Raw genomic sequence first — 16,904 nt, 5'->3', positions numbered from 1 at the left:
CCAAAAATGCACCAGATGGGTCACAAGTAACATGTCAGCATTGTCTACATTCAACTGATCGCTTTCTCTGCACTCCGGTTCAAACACTGTGGCCAAAGGTCATGAACATCCATCAGAGATCGTCAGCCTCAGCCTCCCTCCCTGCCCATTCATTTGTCATCCAGGGAGCTGTCTATACTTCAAAGAAGACAGGAGTCTACACCATTCATTTTTATAGCTCTGACAATAACCAAGAGGACCATTGTATTTAAATGCAATGACAGAATCCATTTTTTTCTATGACACACTAAATCTGACTCTACTGAGAGCACGTCCAAGTTTACAACACCTCACAATTATTAAACATTTTAAGAGACATTACTGTAATTTACCCAGAACAGATCCTCCCTGCTACACACAAATACAATAAATAAAAGTATCCTCCTTTTTTTTTTCCAAAAGTCGCCCATACAGGATGTAAACTGCTAATTGTATTTGTGGGGTATTTGGTCTTTTGTAATTCCTTTGATGTAAACGATGAATTTACATCAAAGATTAATGATTAACATTTATTATATGTCATTACTGAGCCCTGTGATAAGACTAATGACCGGTACAGGGTGTACCCTGCCTCTCACTCTGTGACAGGCTTCAGCTCCCTCCTCAACTCTGAAATGGATAAGTAAAAGAAAATCGATGGATGGATGGATTTATGTGTGTAATTTGTGTAAAGCTCTATTAAACAGAAATGGTGCAGTCTTTAAAATGCATTAGATGCATAAAGGCTTTTGTAAAGTGTCTCAAAGTAGTACAAAATGCCATGAAAGCAGTTACTTTTCACTGGTGAAATAACCGTATCACAGTGATCCTTATTTTTGTATTTCTGTTGTTTTGTACAAAACAACCTAAAGATAAATAATGCTTTCAAGTGAAATTGTGCCAGGCTCTTGGTAATTTCCCAAGCATTGTTTCCCAGAGTGCCTGAGCTTCTGAGCCTGCCCAGATTACATGGTTCACCTCTCTCTCCGCTTCACCATGACAATCACTTTGGAGAGGTGGAGGGAAAAAACACAACACTATCTCACCATCTCCATCAAATTCTGTCAAACAGAGCCCACAGAACAATCAAAAGTTATGCCACCTACTGCTAAAACCTTTTTACTTAGAAAATTAATTTAATTATTAGCCTCCAGGTCAATTAAAATTAATGAACTGGTTACAGAATGGAAGTGAGTGAGACACAGAGCTATAGCCACTTGCCATACTCTACCCCAGAGTACCAGAGGAATGAATACTCTCCAAATATTTTTTGCCTCCTCTCAGTAGTGAAGTTATGTGAGCGGGTCTCTGTAGAAGATGAAAAATGAGTGGGGATGCTTCTGAGCTGCAGATCTTGTACACTTCTGTTGCCACATGCAGCTTCAAACAGTAAGCTTTGGGGCATCCACCACCACTACAATGGTATGCGGGAAGTGAGCGCCCTCTACTGTGAGCTTAAGGTAATGTGAAATTAAAGAATACGACTCATTTTTCTTCATATTTGCAGCTCTTAGCAGGAATAATGAAAACTTATGAGAATGCATACGAAGAAGAAGCAGCCATCATTTACACGCCTAAATAAGTATATCACAGTGTAATTTTACTAAAGTGCAAGTTTATTTCAAAGTGTTGGCCCAAGGCTCTAATGTTGTCCAAAGTTATTAAAACATATCAGTGGGCATTCATTGTGCCAGTTGACATAATGCATCGCTGCATTCAGCTTGAGTGTTGTAGTGTGTATTTTAATTTCATCCCTGAACTGAAACAAACTAGGACATTTATAAAGTAAACTGAGATAGACCAGTTATTGCTTTGAGGAAGTATTAAACTATAGAATTGCCATAATACGTCTTCTATTTATTATGGTGAGAACTCTGGGAGACTATTTCCATGTAAAATGTAGTATGAGTAACTGTATTGTTCAGCAAAAATGCAAATAATTTCAATTATACAAGGCTCAGAAAATGAATACAATTATTTGCATTCAACCTCTTATTGATTGCTTTTCATTTTTCCTGCATTCCTTTTGCCCTAACCTCTTTTATTTCTTCCTTTTCTACTTGGCTTTCCAGTGTTCAGGCATGCACACACACACAAACACATTCACTTGACTTTCAAAGTTAAAGGGATGGGCCTTCGGGAGAACGGGGGTGTCAGAGTGCGCGCATTGTGTTACATAATTGATGCTCCATATTACCTTACATCCTGACGGCCCTGGCTGTGCTACAAACAAAGCTTGCTCATTAACTATTCACTGGATGATTTTGAACAGAAAAATGATTCTGCCGATCAGGAGCTAGCACTGGCGCTGCGTCTCTCGGCCCCAGGCGTCTGATTACACAGTTGTGAATAAGACATGTGCAGTCTCCACCGGTCATATTTTAACTTGACAGCTGATCCCCTCAAATGTATTCAATGGTCAAATGATGAAGTACTCCTACATCAAAGGTATGATTGATGGAGGCTGTAGCGAGCTACACATTGAGATGCTATAGACTGTATAGCTGACAAAGTAGTAAAATCGAATGTATTAACGAGATGAAGTAAACTGAAAGCAATGAGTTATGAACTGTGGTTTCAATAGATCTGTTATTTGGCATTGCCTGCACATACTGAATGTGTCATGATCTGGCTTATTTTGTTGCGTTTTAGATCAACAACAAAAAACTTATATCACTATGTACAGTACATGAAATCATTATGTGTTGAAGACATAATAGGTTAAACATATTTTTAAAGGTAAGGAATGCAGAGTGGCTTGAATGCGTGTGGACAAAACAATGAATGACAGCTGAAATTTGTTTTTTCGATGATTAATAAAGAAAAGCTGGAAAGTTCACATATGTTTGATTGTCCCATTTGTTTAGAAAAAAAGGGAAAATAGTCCCAATTGACCTTCTGTATAAATATGCAAATTTTAAAAAAAAATCTGTAGAACCACAGTTTGGTCATGGTGCCTTACCGATGATGAGGATGCTCATGAGGAAAACCATGATAAAGAAAATCCACATGAAGAATCTGTCCATGACCTTAGCTATCTTTTTCCATTCTGCCCCCTTGGCGCACGTGGCTCTCTGCTCTCTAAAACAGTTTGCTATGTACTCAACATTGCGCACTAGCTTAGTGTCCATACCAGCGAAGCCACTGCCATGGGTGCAGAAGACACAGGGGCCAAAGGTTACAGTGGGACCCTGAGGTAGAGGCTTTTTATCCTCAGGGCAGCAGGGAATCTTCTGGTCCTCAGAACAATACAGCACCTTATGGTCTTCTTTATAGTAGTCGTTTATCTGAATTTTACCATTAGAGCTTTCATACTTTCCGGGTTCAAAAGTAGATATGTGGGCGCTCTCATCTCTGGTGATGTGGTGCTGAACTCTTGGATATTGCTGCAGCTTGGAGCTCTGGGATCTGGGATACTTGTCGCTATGCCGGTCCTCTCGGCTACTTTGCCTACCAGGTTTACCATTTGAATGAATGTGAGTGTTGAACTGCTGGTGACGGACTTCATCCTGGGTGGAGCGAGAAGACGAAGACGAGGCAGAGGCACAGTTCTCACCCACTTCATAAACAAAACAAATCTTTGACATGTAGTCAATGATGAGGACTTTTGCCCAGTGTGGAACTGGTTTGGCCTCCACACCACAGAAGTGAATGTTCATGATGAAGATGGTGAGAGATGTGGAGGCTGTGACCATTGTCATAGTGGCGATATAGTACTTCCCTGTGTAACAGGAAGGAACAAAAAACAGATGGAAGACAAGTCCATGACCATTAACACACTGTAGGTACTAGAAGGTGGCCCGACATCATTATTAAACCCTATGGATTAGCATTGGGATGTCACTCAAGTTCATATGCATATGAAAGCAAACGAGCAAATACTTTTTGTTCACATTTTAAAATTTCCAACTCCAGGTCAGATTATAGGGTGTGCTATAAATATTTGGACATGTTCGTCCTGTAACATATGGAATGTCATCTTCTCCAGCATGTACACCTGCCTCTCATTCAGTGTCTGCCCCTGTGACCCTTAAAGGTGTAACCTTGTGCTATGCTACATTGCTACATAGATAAATATGGCCCAAGTTTTAACAGTAAAATTCCTAAGGGTACCTTTAATTTGAAAACTAAAAACATACCAATGCATCACTAGATCATAGGTCATTTTTGGACCATGGTCAATGGTCAATGGTAACTTTATTGTCCCTGATGGGAAATTGATTCGCAGTATGTCAAAACAAACAACAAACATACAACCAACACATCACGTACACTCATTAAAAAAATACTATAATATAATATAAGCCTGATAAAACAACCTAGATATTCCATCGAAAAAAGTGCAATGTGCAATGGCAACAACACTTACAATTTAGTGTTGTTAATTATGCATGCCTGTACGATTTCTGGTATATTTTTTTTAATAATAGAGTGACAGAAACATAAACCATGCAACAAAAACAAGTTATTAAATATATTTCTAAAAAAACCCAAAACCTTCTTACCTATGAGAGGCACACTTTCTGAGGGCGGCATGCTCTCAGCCACCATGAGCTGGAACACCGTTAAAGCTAGAAGAACTGTCACCCCCAGGGAAACCTTTTCCCCAGAGTCTGCAGGCAGATAGAAGCCCAGAGGGGCCAAAAAGGAGATGAGGAAGCAGGGGAGGAGGAGGTTGAAGATGTAAAAGGAGGAGCGACGCTGCAGGAGTACTGTATAGGTGATGTCTGGATACGGGTCAGAGCAACAACCATACATTATTACATTCTTGGTGGCCGGCATTCCACGGCACTCCCACTCAACATTTTCCACAAAGTCTGACAGGTCACCGCTGTCCATGCCCATAATGATGTCTACCTGGAAATAGAGGGGAGGGACACATTTACTGAGAAAAACGTATGTATACGTATACACAGATGAATGATGACAAATACAATGAGCAATGTGTACCTGATCTACATGTCAAAAAGGTCAATCTCAGTTACTCTCTGATCTAACACAGAGGCCAGAGTCACAGCAAGAGCTGGGTCTTGTGTTATTTAACCATTTTAAGGGCCTGGTAAATTTAGGTGTCCCAGATTGCCACTATCCTGAAAGGAAATGTAAGCTACAGAGACTCAATATGGGTTTATCCTCCACAGCATGTTGTTCCATCTACATTTTGTTAAACAAGGTATGGTAGATGGGCAGTATTTCTCCAGACCTGGTTGCCATTGTAAGTCCAGGAACCAAAGGTGAGGTTACACTCCTGGCTGTCAAAGGGGAAGTAGGAGACATCCACCACGCAGGAGCTTTTGGTGATGGCAGGAGCATCCCAGGTTATCTCCCCATTGTAGCGCAGCCTCACGTTGGTGTCCATGGGCCCAGAGAAATCATCATCAGCTCTAGAGGAGGAAAACAAGTTGAGACTAACTGGCAAGTCATGTGTGTGATTTGGTTAAACAGTGGTCAGATTCAGCGTCTTCTGTTGCTAATTGCTAGTATTTATAATCTCACAAGTAGTCTTTAAAGATAACCATGTAGTCTTTAAACATTGTGAATAAACGTTATATTGAATTATAATATAAGAGACATTAATGGCAGCAAGAAGATTTGTCCACATTCTGCATTCCTGGAAAATTCATCTATGTGAGCATACTTATTATACAGGACGAGGTCAGGCCTCCACACCAGGCTGCTAGGGATGTGGATCACATCCAGTCCATCATAGTCCTCCTTATTCCACTTCAGGTAAGCGTCATGCCACGTCTGCCTAATCCACAGGTAGGCAATCAGCACCTGGTTCCTTTCATCCTACGGTCACAGTCATACTAGTCACAAAAAAGGACCTGCAAATGTATGCAAACACAAACTAGCATGCAACCGTTTTGGTGCCTCTGGGAGAATTTGTTTTTGATTACTTTAAGTGTGAAGATATTAAAAAAAACACACACACACACACACAATGATCCCTGCAGCTCATAATGCTAAATTAAATGTTATTGCACTGATCATTTCAATTTATAATTTATACTACATGAAAATAATAAGAAACTGACAGAAAAAAGAGGAACTGTGGTATTTGCCTCATTGACGTATATCACACCTTGCAGAAACTTTATTGCCAGCTTCTTCATTTAGAAATTCTCTATTATAGTTCCACATTGCTTAGAGCTCTGGGATATTTTTAGACCATGTGACATAGTGCATGCTTGCAATCTGCAAGAATGACATGACCACTGATGGTCATGTCATGGCAGTTGTGAAAAACACCAGCTACAGCTTGTTTTTCCTTTAGTAGTTTGTGGTGAGTTTTGAGGCCTGTTTATGGTTACCGTCCTCTGACAGGATATGGCCTTATTTTAGTTTTATATTTTTGACTCTTGCAGCGTGTGCATATTGCTGTCATATAACCCAAAGCCTAACATTAAATACTTCCTCTATTTTTCCATCAAAGATACCTTTGATAACTTTGAATTTCTCTCAGCATCTTCACTCGGATGCTTAGAAGAACTAATTGCTGATGAGTGGTTACAGTTACCAGTTAACACTAGACTCCCAATGTCAAATCCACAACTGCTAAAAACTTTTAAGGTCTATAAGAGGTTATGAATTTCTGCACATGCCTCAGTTACTGTGTCTTATAACTGTATATCTACACACAACAGACAGTAAGAAAAAAATCCCTCTTGATCTTCTCGGTTCACTGCTCATCAACACCAGGTGGACAAACACAAAGCCTCACAGTGGCTGAAATCCAGACCCGTCTGTCAATATCAGGTGGATGAGCACAGTACAGGAGGTTGGGGGAACACATAACCGCTTTGGTAACAGGACACTCCAGGGTGCACACACACTCATTTGCTGTCTGGCTCGCATCCGTTTCTTCCAAAGTATGACAGAGTGACGACAACAAATGCCCAGATATTATATGGAAACATTACATTCAGCAGCTGGTTTTGTGTCTTCAACTACGCACGCCCAAACCCACACTCACTCCACAGTGAATTAGCAATTCACTGTGGAGTGAGTGACGCAGCACTGAACCCAAACGGGAACCTGACCCAGCCGTGTAAGCCACCAGCCGGTCGATTTGTACAATAGGAGGTCATGGACAACGTTAAGAATAAAAGGTCTGTTCACCTCCATGTTTTCCTTCATGCTGGGCTCAGTGTCAAGTTAAAAAACTCAGTTCTTCGCATTTGCATGTTTTCTGCTAAATCGATGTCAGTTTTACTGCAGTGTGGCTAATGTATTGGCCAATACATTATATGCCAACTATTGACTGCACAGTAATGCTGTAAGCAGAACACGCTATTCGTGATTACCACATATTATTCAACATACATAAATCAGATGCTGATGCCCCGTTTGTGTGCATAAATCACCTTAACCGCTAAAACAGAAAGTGTATTTTTACGTTTCTGCAGCTAGACTATTTAAAAGAAATGCTATGACTCTCAGTGAGGTGTTTAATTTTAGTCGTGGACATAATTAACCTCTTCCATTTATAACTCGCCTTTAACCAGAATGCGTCGCACACGAACCAAGACTTGCTGATGAGAGAGCACGCACCATGTCTTTGATTTGAGAGAGGGTGACCTGCAGGGTGACGTTGAGGGCTCTGTCTGTGTCATCCACAGGCCGCAGGGCACTGGAGTAGTTCTCCATCAAATCATTCAGGAGTTTCTGGGCATAGTGACCCTGAGCAGAGTGAATCACTGAGAGGAGACACAAGTGGTCATCTGTCAACATGCAGGAGGTTAAATTAGCTCCTTCTAGTCACAAATGATTGGTTTACTTTTTCTTGCCATTTGTTAAAACAATACATTTTAAGGCCACGTGAAGAAAATATTTTAAACTATTATAGGTGGTAAAAGTGCAAGCATTTGTGACTTTATACAGTTATGAAAAATAATGTAAACCTGAGTTAAATGATATAATCTAGTCTAATGAATTAAAAGCAAAATGGAGAGGTCTCTTTTTTTTCCCCAAAGGAAGACAGGCTTAAGTTTGACTCACCTTTGGGAAGCAGCATCACCAGAAAGATTATTGGGAACATTGCTAGCAAGCCTCTTGGTAACTAATAACTCCAAAGAAGAAATTAAAGGTGGCCTCGACAAGTAATCTAACAGTTCTTGGTTTCATTCCTCAAGATCTACATGATGAGCATTCAACCCCAGTTGAACTCAGATGCAGATAGCAGCGAGCTGTTTCCTCTGGCCATCTTTGCTGTAAGGCCAGCTCCTAATGTTTGGCAGGGGAGGCAGCATGTCTGCTGACTGAGACACGGAATAAAACTCCAGCTATCACATAGCAGCAGCAGATCAAGAGAAACAGGATGCCCACGAATCATCGCCTCGCCACACAAGGGGCTATTCGCCTGTGAAGTCAGGTGGGGTACTGGTCTGCTCCTGCAACATGCTGCTGTTATGTCAACGGAGGAAAGATGGGAATTTGAAATTCAGGGGATTGTAAATCTATCATTCAATCAAGCAAAGTACAGATTGGCAGCAAATCATTGAAATTAATGAAAGGCATAATGAAAAAGTGAGAAGTAGCATTTTTTCAACTGGAATCGACTTCATAAAAAATGAACATTTCATATCAGCTAAAGTAGAACCTAAAGTAGCAGGTTTTGTAAGGCCCAGGCTTTTAAATAGGAAAGGCATACTCATTTTAATTTAAACAATTATTTACAATACAAATATAAAAATACATTTTTCATCATTAATTAGAGAAAAATATGTATGTTTATTATAACACTCCTGAAATGCTTGTGATTGGGGTGCTGTTAGTGTGCATCTATTCCCCACAATTAACAAAGTGTCACCTTTCACTTTACAGCTGAGGGATTTCCTTTAGCTTCATATATCACACTGGTAATGTCTTATTGGAATTTGATGCAATATGGCCCTTTTCCAGAAAGATGGCAGCCACACAAAGCACAGCACAGGGCTTTTATACACCACGAAAAGAAACCCCTGCAGTTTCTGCTGAAAGTACATACTCACAGTGGAAACACTACTCTTAACTCGCTGAAACACCGCGTCAGGATGTTAAAAGCTGTGCGCTTTAGTTTTGCCATGATAAAATATTTAATAAGGCCTTTTGCTTCCCATGCACCTGAATATTACACCGATCATCATCTATGGCAGAACGACTGACAGAAAGTGACGCAGCTGCGGTGAAATCAGCTGCTTTGAACCCTTCAGGACTTTAATAAGGCAGCGAGTTACTTTATTTTGTGTCATTTTAATAACACAATGATTATCTCAGTGCCATTACCTGAGCCAGGAAGCATACTATTTCGGTGTCACGTATTCAGATTAGAGCGGCTCCGTCGATTAGGGGATGTTATAAAAAGTTCCAGATGGTAGATGCGAGAGACACGTCAGCTTTTAATGAAAGGATAGAAAATGAGCTTTGGCTATTTAGGATGCCTGAGGCTGGTTTACTGTGCAGTGAATGCTGTACAGTTAAATCTACAATATCCCCTTTGGATTACAATACAAATATCAGACGTTGCTTTTTTCTTGTCTTTGTGGTGCAAATGTGCAGGCTGAAACAGCCCTCAGATTACTGCCAGGGTTTCTTGGATAGGTTCAACATGGCACAACATGGTACCAAGCAGGCCACCTGTTATCTGCACTATGAAAAAGAGGCTCTGAATATTATCAGAATTCCGGCATCCTTTTGCTCGTTGAAGATCTGACTGCACAGAAAATTTACCTTCTTGAGCAAGGACAAATGATCTATAATACTAATGCCCAAAACACTGAAAATTGAATTTCAGTATGGAACTTGAATCCCTGTAATTACATTTCTATTATATGACATTAGTATAGCAATTTTAGTGGCTCAGTCTAGTTTTTATTCAAATTCACACAAAGCAAAAGAAATGTTCAAAATGCCACAAATGATTGAAAAAAAATCCCTTAAAACTGAACTTCACATTACTGTCAAGTGGTGTGCGTGAGAGAGGCAACACAGAAAGGACAGAGGGTGGATTAATTTACACAGACTTCAATATTTTATTTACAGATGAATCATTGACATTTTATCTGTTGGCCTAGGTAGGTTGATGCTATATTTTTCTATCATTTTGAACCATTTTTTTTTATCCAGACTTGTGACAGGTTGTGTTACTGCTGAATGCGTTTATTTTCTCTCCGTTTAAAAACAAGAATCAAAATGTATTCCTGTAGAAGTCATATCCAAATAAAACACAATTTTTTTCTTAAAAAAAAATAAAATAAAAAATGTGGGGGTAAAGGAAGAAAGGAAGTAAGCCAAGTGAAGAACAGGTTGTGAGGACAGTAACTGAAGATTGCCTGGATTTTGGGTCAATTGCCAACAGCTTAAGAGGGTGAAACATGGCATGAAAATGAATATGGCTACTGTGTGAACACCTTTTGACACTTGATGAACTGATTTCTAGAACATGGAATAAGCTGATGCACGCATTCTGCATTTACTTTGTTGCATTTTGTGACTTTCCCCTCAATTTTATGTCCAATTAAAGCACTGTTATTGCCCTGAAAACTCCCACAATATAACAAATATGTCTATGATTGTAATTAGATACTTCCAGTAACTTATTCTCAAAATCCTAATATTACACCTAAAATTATAAATTCTCTGTTCAGCAATCTATGCTGTTAGAAATGACGCCAACATTACTAAGTTTTTATTTTGGGATAGTGAAGGGATTAAGGTATGGTTTGGAAACAGTGCAAGAAAGTTTTGACTGAGTCTCCAATTGAAAAGTTCAAAATCTCAGCTTAATCCTTGTCCAGAAAAAACAGCCCAAAAGTGCGTTAAATCAGGACCAGGTCCAAAAGAGCCCCTCCCCTAAATGGCTTGACTCTCTCCCACCAAAGTTTTCACAAATTAAAGTAAAATGCACTGCATAGGCAAGGATAAGCTGCTGTCAGCTGCTTCTTGCACAGAGCCAGTAAGAGCTGGGAGATTGGCGGATGTGGGCGGGGTCTTAAGTCTGGCATTTGCTTCAAAGGTGGTGAGGTGTGATTGAATTTCTGATTGTAGCTCTGAGTGGAATGTTGAATGAATTCAGAAACCAGAGATAAGAGCTCACAGAGCGGCTGATTGGAGTGTTGTACAGCAGATGGTGACGTGTGCAGATGAGAGATGAAACACAGAGGGGATAAAGGCGGGGCTGGAGAAGAGGGCGAGTGTAGATGTGAGGAGTCCACTTTAAAACAGAGGGTACATTAAGGGAAGAGACGCCTTCAGACAGTGGGAATTCGAGAGAGAGAGAGAGAGAGGATGTGTTTGGTAGGAAGGAGAGATTGGGATTAAGTGGAAGATGAAGGAGGTGCCAGAAGTACTCAGTTACTGAGCAGCAGCTCTGTCGCCGTCTCCACATCCCAGGATTTCGACGACAATGCCACTATTACTGCATTCTGCGGAGGAAAACAAAACCAGTCACACATGCTGATTTATTCTGCGAGAGTTTCACATCGCGATTCAAAGCAGGAGAGACAAGATTTCGAGACGCTTACTTTTTCAAAGCCCATGGCACAGAGTTTGTCTATTTTGCGTGTGTACTCCGGACTGGAGACGGGAGCGCCTGCGTAGACGTGAGACCAGAGTCTCGCTGTCTGTTTAAACATCTCTGGATTCTGCTTGTACTGCGCGGTAAAAACAAATGGAAAAAACAGCTTTACATTTGAATTAAAATAATGCACACCACCCTCCATAACAGAAACTCTTGTATATAGGTCATCAATGCCAAGAGAAGAATTATCTAGATTTGAAACATTTAAAAAGCACCATGTTGGCATTGTGTTAAGAAATTAAATATTCAGTGTCACAATTAACATATATTTTGGGGCAAGTGCTATAGTCACTCTTCTGTACACAACAAATTACTAACATGATAATTCAGGGCCAGAGGAAGTGGTAGAGCTGTACTTTGCCAGGTAGCCAATTCTGCCAAGCGCTCCGTTTCCATGCTGTGTAGGCATTATTCAGCTGAAATTTAGAGTGTAGATTTCTCATCACTATAAACTATTAACAACGAAGCTGCTAAGTGAATAAGACATTAGACGCAGGTTCCTGTTAATACAATTTCTTTTCTTTCTTTTTTGGGGTGGGGGGGGGGGATTGGAAACTTTTGGTAATACCCAACAATGGTGAGGACATTTATCTCTTGCTCTCTAGAGGATCTGTATCAATACTTGCAAAAATGCATTTTCAGCATTTACCTCAAACAGCAAGAAAACAACTTCTCTTTGAAGCTAATCCAACTAACATGTAGAGGATTGTTGCTGGTGAGGAGAGCCAGGTCCCTAGCTATGAAGTTTCAGTTTCTAAAGTCGATTTAGGTTAGCAGAAGTATGATCAGGATGCTTGTCCTTTTAGGTGTGTGTACTGACAATCACCAAGTTATGTCTCCCAGGGCCACCAGCATAATCATTTGCCATCAGCTCTGCTTACTAGACTTCTTTCTCTGCCAGTTCCACTTCCTCAAAATTGAAGGTTAAGCACCTCTATCAAAATAGAAGCATTCAAGTATGCACCACAGTGCAAAGGTGAAGGAGGCAGGAATGTAGTCATGATGAAGCAGCGCAGTATGTCACGCTTTTTTCAAGCAATACAATAATTCTAATCTCATGAATAAAATCGAAAAAAAAAACAAAAAAAACAAAACAAGACCACAAACTTCACGTCTGGTGAATGTTAAAACATGATTATTATTGAAATCGTTTGACGCAATTGTGGCTGGTAGATGGGTCGGGTAATAAAATACATATAGGGAGCGCATTCATATCCCTTTAACGCGCTTTGACGAGTCACCTATCCCACATGGTAATATGATTCTTTAAAGTTTACCCAGATGCACTTTAGAAGTTTTCTTTAGTCATAAACAATTTCAGGGAACTGATACTTCCGTTACTGTACATCACAGAAATTAATCTTTGCCATTGAAACTGGTGTACTATAAGAGACGATCAACTTTGAAACGCTTTTTAGTGTAAACTTAAAAAAGAAAAACTCACTGTTGTGATATACATATCAAAAACGTTTATACCACTCCTCTTATTTAACCTCATTTCATTACTTTGTTTCTCATTGGAGTGCATTTTGTTCACCAAAGGATAAATTAACTGTACAAGTGATTAGTAACAGTAGGTTTAGTAATGTGCTCAGAGTAGGATTGCATTTGTTAACTAGAAAAGCTATTAACTATAAAACTGGAATAGCTGGTGAAGGAACATACCTTCCAAAGATTATAGGCTGGATGCCATTGCTACACTGATTACTAGAAAATGAAATCTTTTAAAATAAAAAGACAAGACACTGCCCACTAACCTCTCACAGGATCGCAGGATAATGCATTTCCTACACTTAAAAAATAACTGCGATCAACTTTGAAGGGATCAACTGCCAAGTTTTACAGGGTTTGGCTGCTATTTTCCGTGTATGGGAAGAATAAAAGTATTTGATACAAAGCCAAAATAATGTAAAGTCCAAGGGCTTGGGAGGCCTTTTTTCCCCTCCTTTTCTCTAAAAAATCCCAGTAAATTACAGAGTATTAGGGCCACATTAAGAAAATACGATTTTGAGAAAAAACAAAGCCTATATGTGGAGATTAGAGCATGGCTGCTATACCCTCTACAAGGTGGATTAGAGAGTTAGTGAAATCATATTACAGAATCAGTTACACAAAATTTTATTTCAGCACATAAACAAAAAGAAATCTGCACATTTTGACTTTTTCTGGATACAATTTCATTTCTTCTTAAAATTTTGACTGTATTCCCAAAATGATCATGTTTTATAATACTCTGTTTTTGGTAGCAAACTTTATTTACTATGACAACCAAAAAAGAAACTAAACCTACATGCAGTATTGGTATACCACTGAACATTGCTCAACCAGTAAGAAAACACCAAACTGTGTTCTTTGAGGGAAGAATCCAGGGCTTCAAACTGTAAAGCTAACACAAGTGGCTAAAAACAAAACTGATATATTCTGAACACACTCTCCACTGCAAGTGATCAGAAGGTGCAGAATCAACCAGGCCTCAAAGTACGTAGCTAAATAGTTAAATAGAACGCTACAAAATTACACAATGACCCCACATTTTTTCAATTTTCAGTATAAATAACATACTGCATATATATCAGCCAAATTACAGCAATACTGTAGTACTGTTAGTCACTATGAGGCACGTCTGTAGTATGGTATACATGTGAATACATATTTAGTAACAATTGCTAGTAGAGATGCATCATGTTCAAGCAGGAAAAGAAGTGAAAACATAAATACACACCCACCTGATTAGCTACCACAGCATCCTGTGGATCATCTGGTTCTGCGGCTGCCAGTAAGGCTTGTAATGACAAGAGAACTGTCCTCAGTGTCATAGCTGCCGCCCTGAAATGACATGCACGCAGTTTTTAAAGCAACCACTATTCATAGTACCTATACACCGTGGCCTCTGACACTTGCAAGTTTTCTTAGAAGGCCTAAATATTATGACTAAAAAAAAATGCATTAAACAATCTTTTATTTAATCCTATTTATATCTAGTCATTTTCCCTAAATTACTATCCAAAAGCTTTGTGCTAATTTCAACTGTTGATCATGTAGGCATTAGAAGCAACCTGCAGTTGGCCTTAAATTTCACAAAATATTTCATAATGGATGTCTGACAGATGAAGAATGTCAAGAATCTTGGAGCACATTTACTCACCACTGGTCTTTAAGAATGTCCAGACATATTGCACCTGTGACTGAGCTGATATTGGGATGCCAGATCTTCGTGATAAACCGAACCTGAGATGAGAAAAACGCAGAAGAAAAGCATTGCTGGATTCTTACAGTAAATGAGAACTTCTGAGGGGAATACTTTCAAGAGTATTTCATACTGTATGAGAAGGAGACATTGAGCCCTACCTTGGGTGGATTGAATGGATACGTCTCTGGGATTTTAATTTCTAGTTGATATCTACCTCCTGGAAGAAAATATGGGGATATCATACAGAACAATTCAAGCATTTAAAGAGTTTGGCAGACTTCAGGATCAACCTTTTCTCAGTGATGATAAATATCACAAAAGTTATGCAACCATGTATTCACGAGAGCCGAGAGCGTGTCCCCCAAAGCTCCTCACCTTCATATGGCGTGTCAGGTGGCCCTGCTATCTCTCCTTTAAGTTCTGTGAAGTTTTCGTCCACCAGGTCCACCTTTATCTGGTTTTTGCTAGTCTGAAAGGTGGAAAACCAAATGTGCGTTATGGCTTAAGTAGAAAAGGAAAACGCAAGGTGTTAAGTCACCAAATATAAAACAAGACTATGCAGCACAAGTTAACACCCCCCACAGGCGTTAACTAAAGTTGATCAACTTGTTGCGCAAATCCTTTGGATTTAGGTTTGATATACACACTAATCTAAATAGGGAAGAGCTTGTACAGGGTAAATGTGCAAAGAACACCTTCAATAAAACATGCGGACACCACCTTACACTCTTTGCTATGGCTATCCCGATTAGCTTTACCATCACAGAAGGCATGGTAAGCTACCGAGTACTGCTAGCAACAAGAAGTTGTGGATGATTTAATGCGGTCATGCTTCCAAATTGGAGCAAAAGTTAATTTCTTGGCTTTATCTTCCACGCTGTGGTGTATTAATAACTATCGGCGAGGCTGCTAGCTCAAGCTAGCAGTTCGGTGATTAGCAGTCTGACAGCTGAGCCAGCGACGCGTCACTCTCATTCAGCCCCCGCAGTCACGGAAAGAGGAAAGAAAAGAATTAAAGCCACAGCTTCGAGTGGCAAACATGACAACCCACCTCTTCACTTTTAAGCACTTCCTTGAATTCCCGTTTTATCCTCTGAACTGCGATGTTAGCCATGGCTCACCCGTGTTCCCGTCCGGCTTGGGCCTCGTCGCCGTCCGACCTGACTAACGTAAGCTAAAGCTAGCTTGCTCTGCCTACAGTACCTTTGCACGTTTTAAATACACTCTGAAAAATAACAACAGGAAGGCTGCTGGCCGCCGAGCGCCGTCAGTCCTCGCTATTTATACAAAGTTATAATTCGCCAAAATGTCTCAACGTCTGTCTGTCATCTCAAATGTATAAGAACACAATGGTTGGGGCTACTGAAAACATTTTAATACCAAACTGCATGCAGTCTGGAGGAGAGGGGTCATGTGATCAGTATTGCCATCCCGAATCCCTTCTGCTATTGGTTCATCGGCTTACAATGAATATATTAGGGTGTCCGTGGGGGGCATGCATTTACGGTTACATTTAATCAGTAAAATGTGATAACTTCCTTTTAGTCAAAATTGACAACTCTGCTGTTGATAACTATTACTGTTAAAGCACCACATGCAGTATGAAAACTGCCTCTAACACATTACAGAAATGAGGAGGTGTTTTCATCTGATGATCAGAGCAAAGCTCTTATGCATTTTGGCGACACAAACATATGCGTAGAAAAAGTGTAGAAAGAATAAAAAACAAAAATGAAACAACTAAAAGGCCACTGTGGCCATTCAGATGTGATCCTGCTTAGCTGTATTCTAATTCTGCTTTTAGAGTTAGTGGGAAGAAATCCTAAGGATATCAAATTGTGTCAGGAATTAGAATCTCTTAACATTTGGCTTGAGGAAAATAAGCTGTCACTTCATCTGAGGAAGACCGAAAATATTCTTTTTACTAATAACTCAAAACTTAACAAAGTTATAAACCAATCAGTCAAATGTAACTTGTTTGAAATGAGCCCAACGAATAGTCCAAAGTACCTAGGACCATAATTTATCAGAAACAAGATCGTTACATCTTTTATTTTTTTTTAAAAAGAAGTGATTTTTATATAGGAACATTAAAAAATATATGTTTATTAATGAGAAGGAAAATGCTATGCTCCG

General features: G+C 39.7%; 2 protein-coding genes across 2 annotated transcripts; both read right to left on the bottom strand.

The window, feature by feature from the left end:
• Positions 1-1,656: 1,656 nt before the first annotated feature.
• On the bottom strand, positions 1,657-8,207 carry LOC309688446 (neuronal acetylcholine receptor subunit alpha-9-II). Its single transcript, XM_082504177.1, has 6 exons — positions 8,020-8,207; positions 7,573-7,718; positions 5,657-5,811; positions 5,222-5,402; positions 4,524-4,875; positions 1,657-3,739 (listed from the first exon to the last, which is right to left on the bottom strand). The coding sequence occupies exons 1-6, from the start codon at positions 8,057-8,059 to the stop codon at positions 2,967-2,969; spliced, it is 1,647 nt and encodes a 548-aa protein (XP_082360303.1). The 5' UTR covers positions 8,060-8,207; the 3' UTR covers positions 1,657-2,966.
• A 1,800-nt stretch (positions 8,208-10,007) lies between these two features.
• On the bottom strand, positions 10,008-16,197 carry ube2ka (ubiquitin-conjugating enzyme E2Ka). Its single transcript, XM_082554872.1, has 7 exons — positions 15,820-16,197; positions 15,144-15,237; positions 14,927-14,985; positions 14,724-14,806; positions 14,305-14,404; positions 11,523-11,651; positions 10,008-11,423 (listed from the first exon to the last, which is right to left on the bottom strand). Exons 1-7 carry the CDS (start codon positions 15,880-15,882, stop codon positions 11,349-11,351), a joined length of 603 nt encoding a protein of 200 aa, XP_082410998.1. The 5' UTR covers positions 15,883-16,197; the 3' UTR covers positions 10,008-11,348.
• Between the last annotated feature and the right edge of the window lie 707 nt (positions 16,198-16,904).

This window comes from Aulonocara stuartgranti, assembly GCF_965226115.1.
Source record: "Aulonocara stuartgranti genome assembly, chromosome: 2".
NCBI classification, from domain to species: Eukaryota; Metazoa; Chordata; class Actinopteri; order Cichliformes; family Cichlidae; genus Aulonocara; species Aulonocara stuartgranti.
The sequence above is the reverse complement of the archived record's forward strand: the minus strand, read 5'-3'. Positions and strand labels throughout refer to the sequence as shown.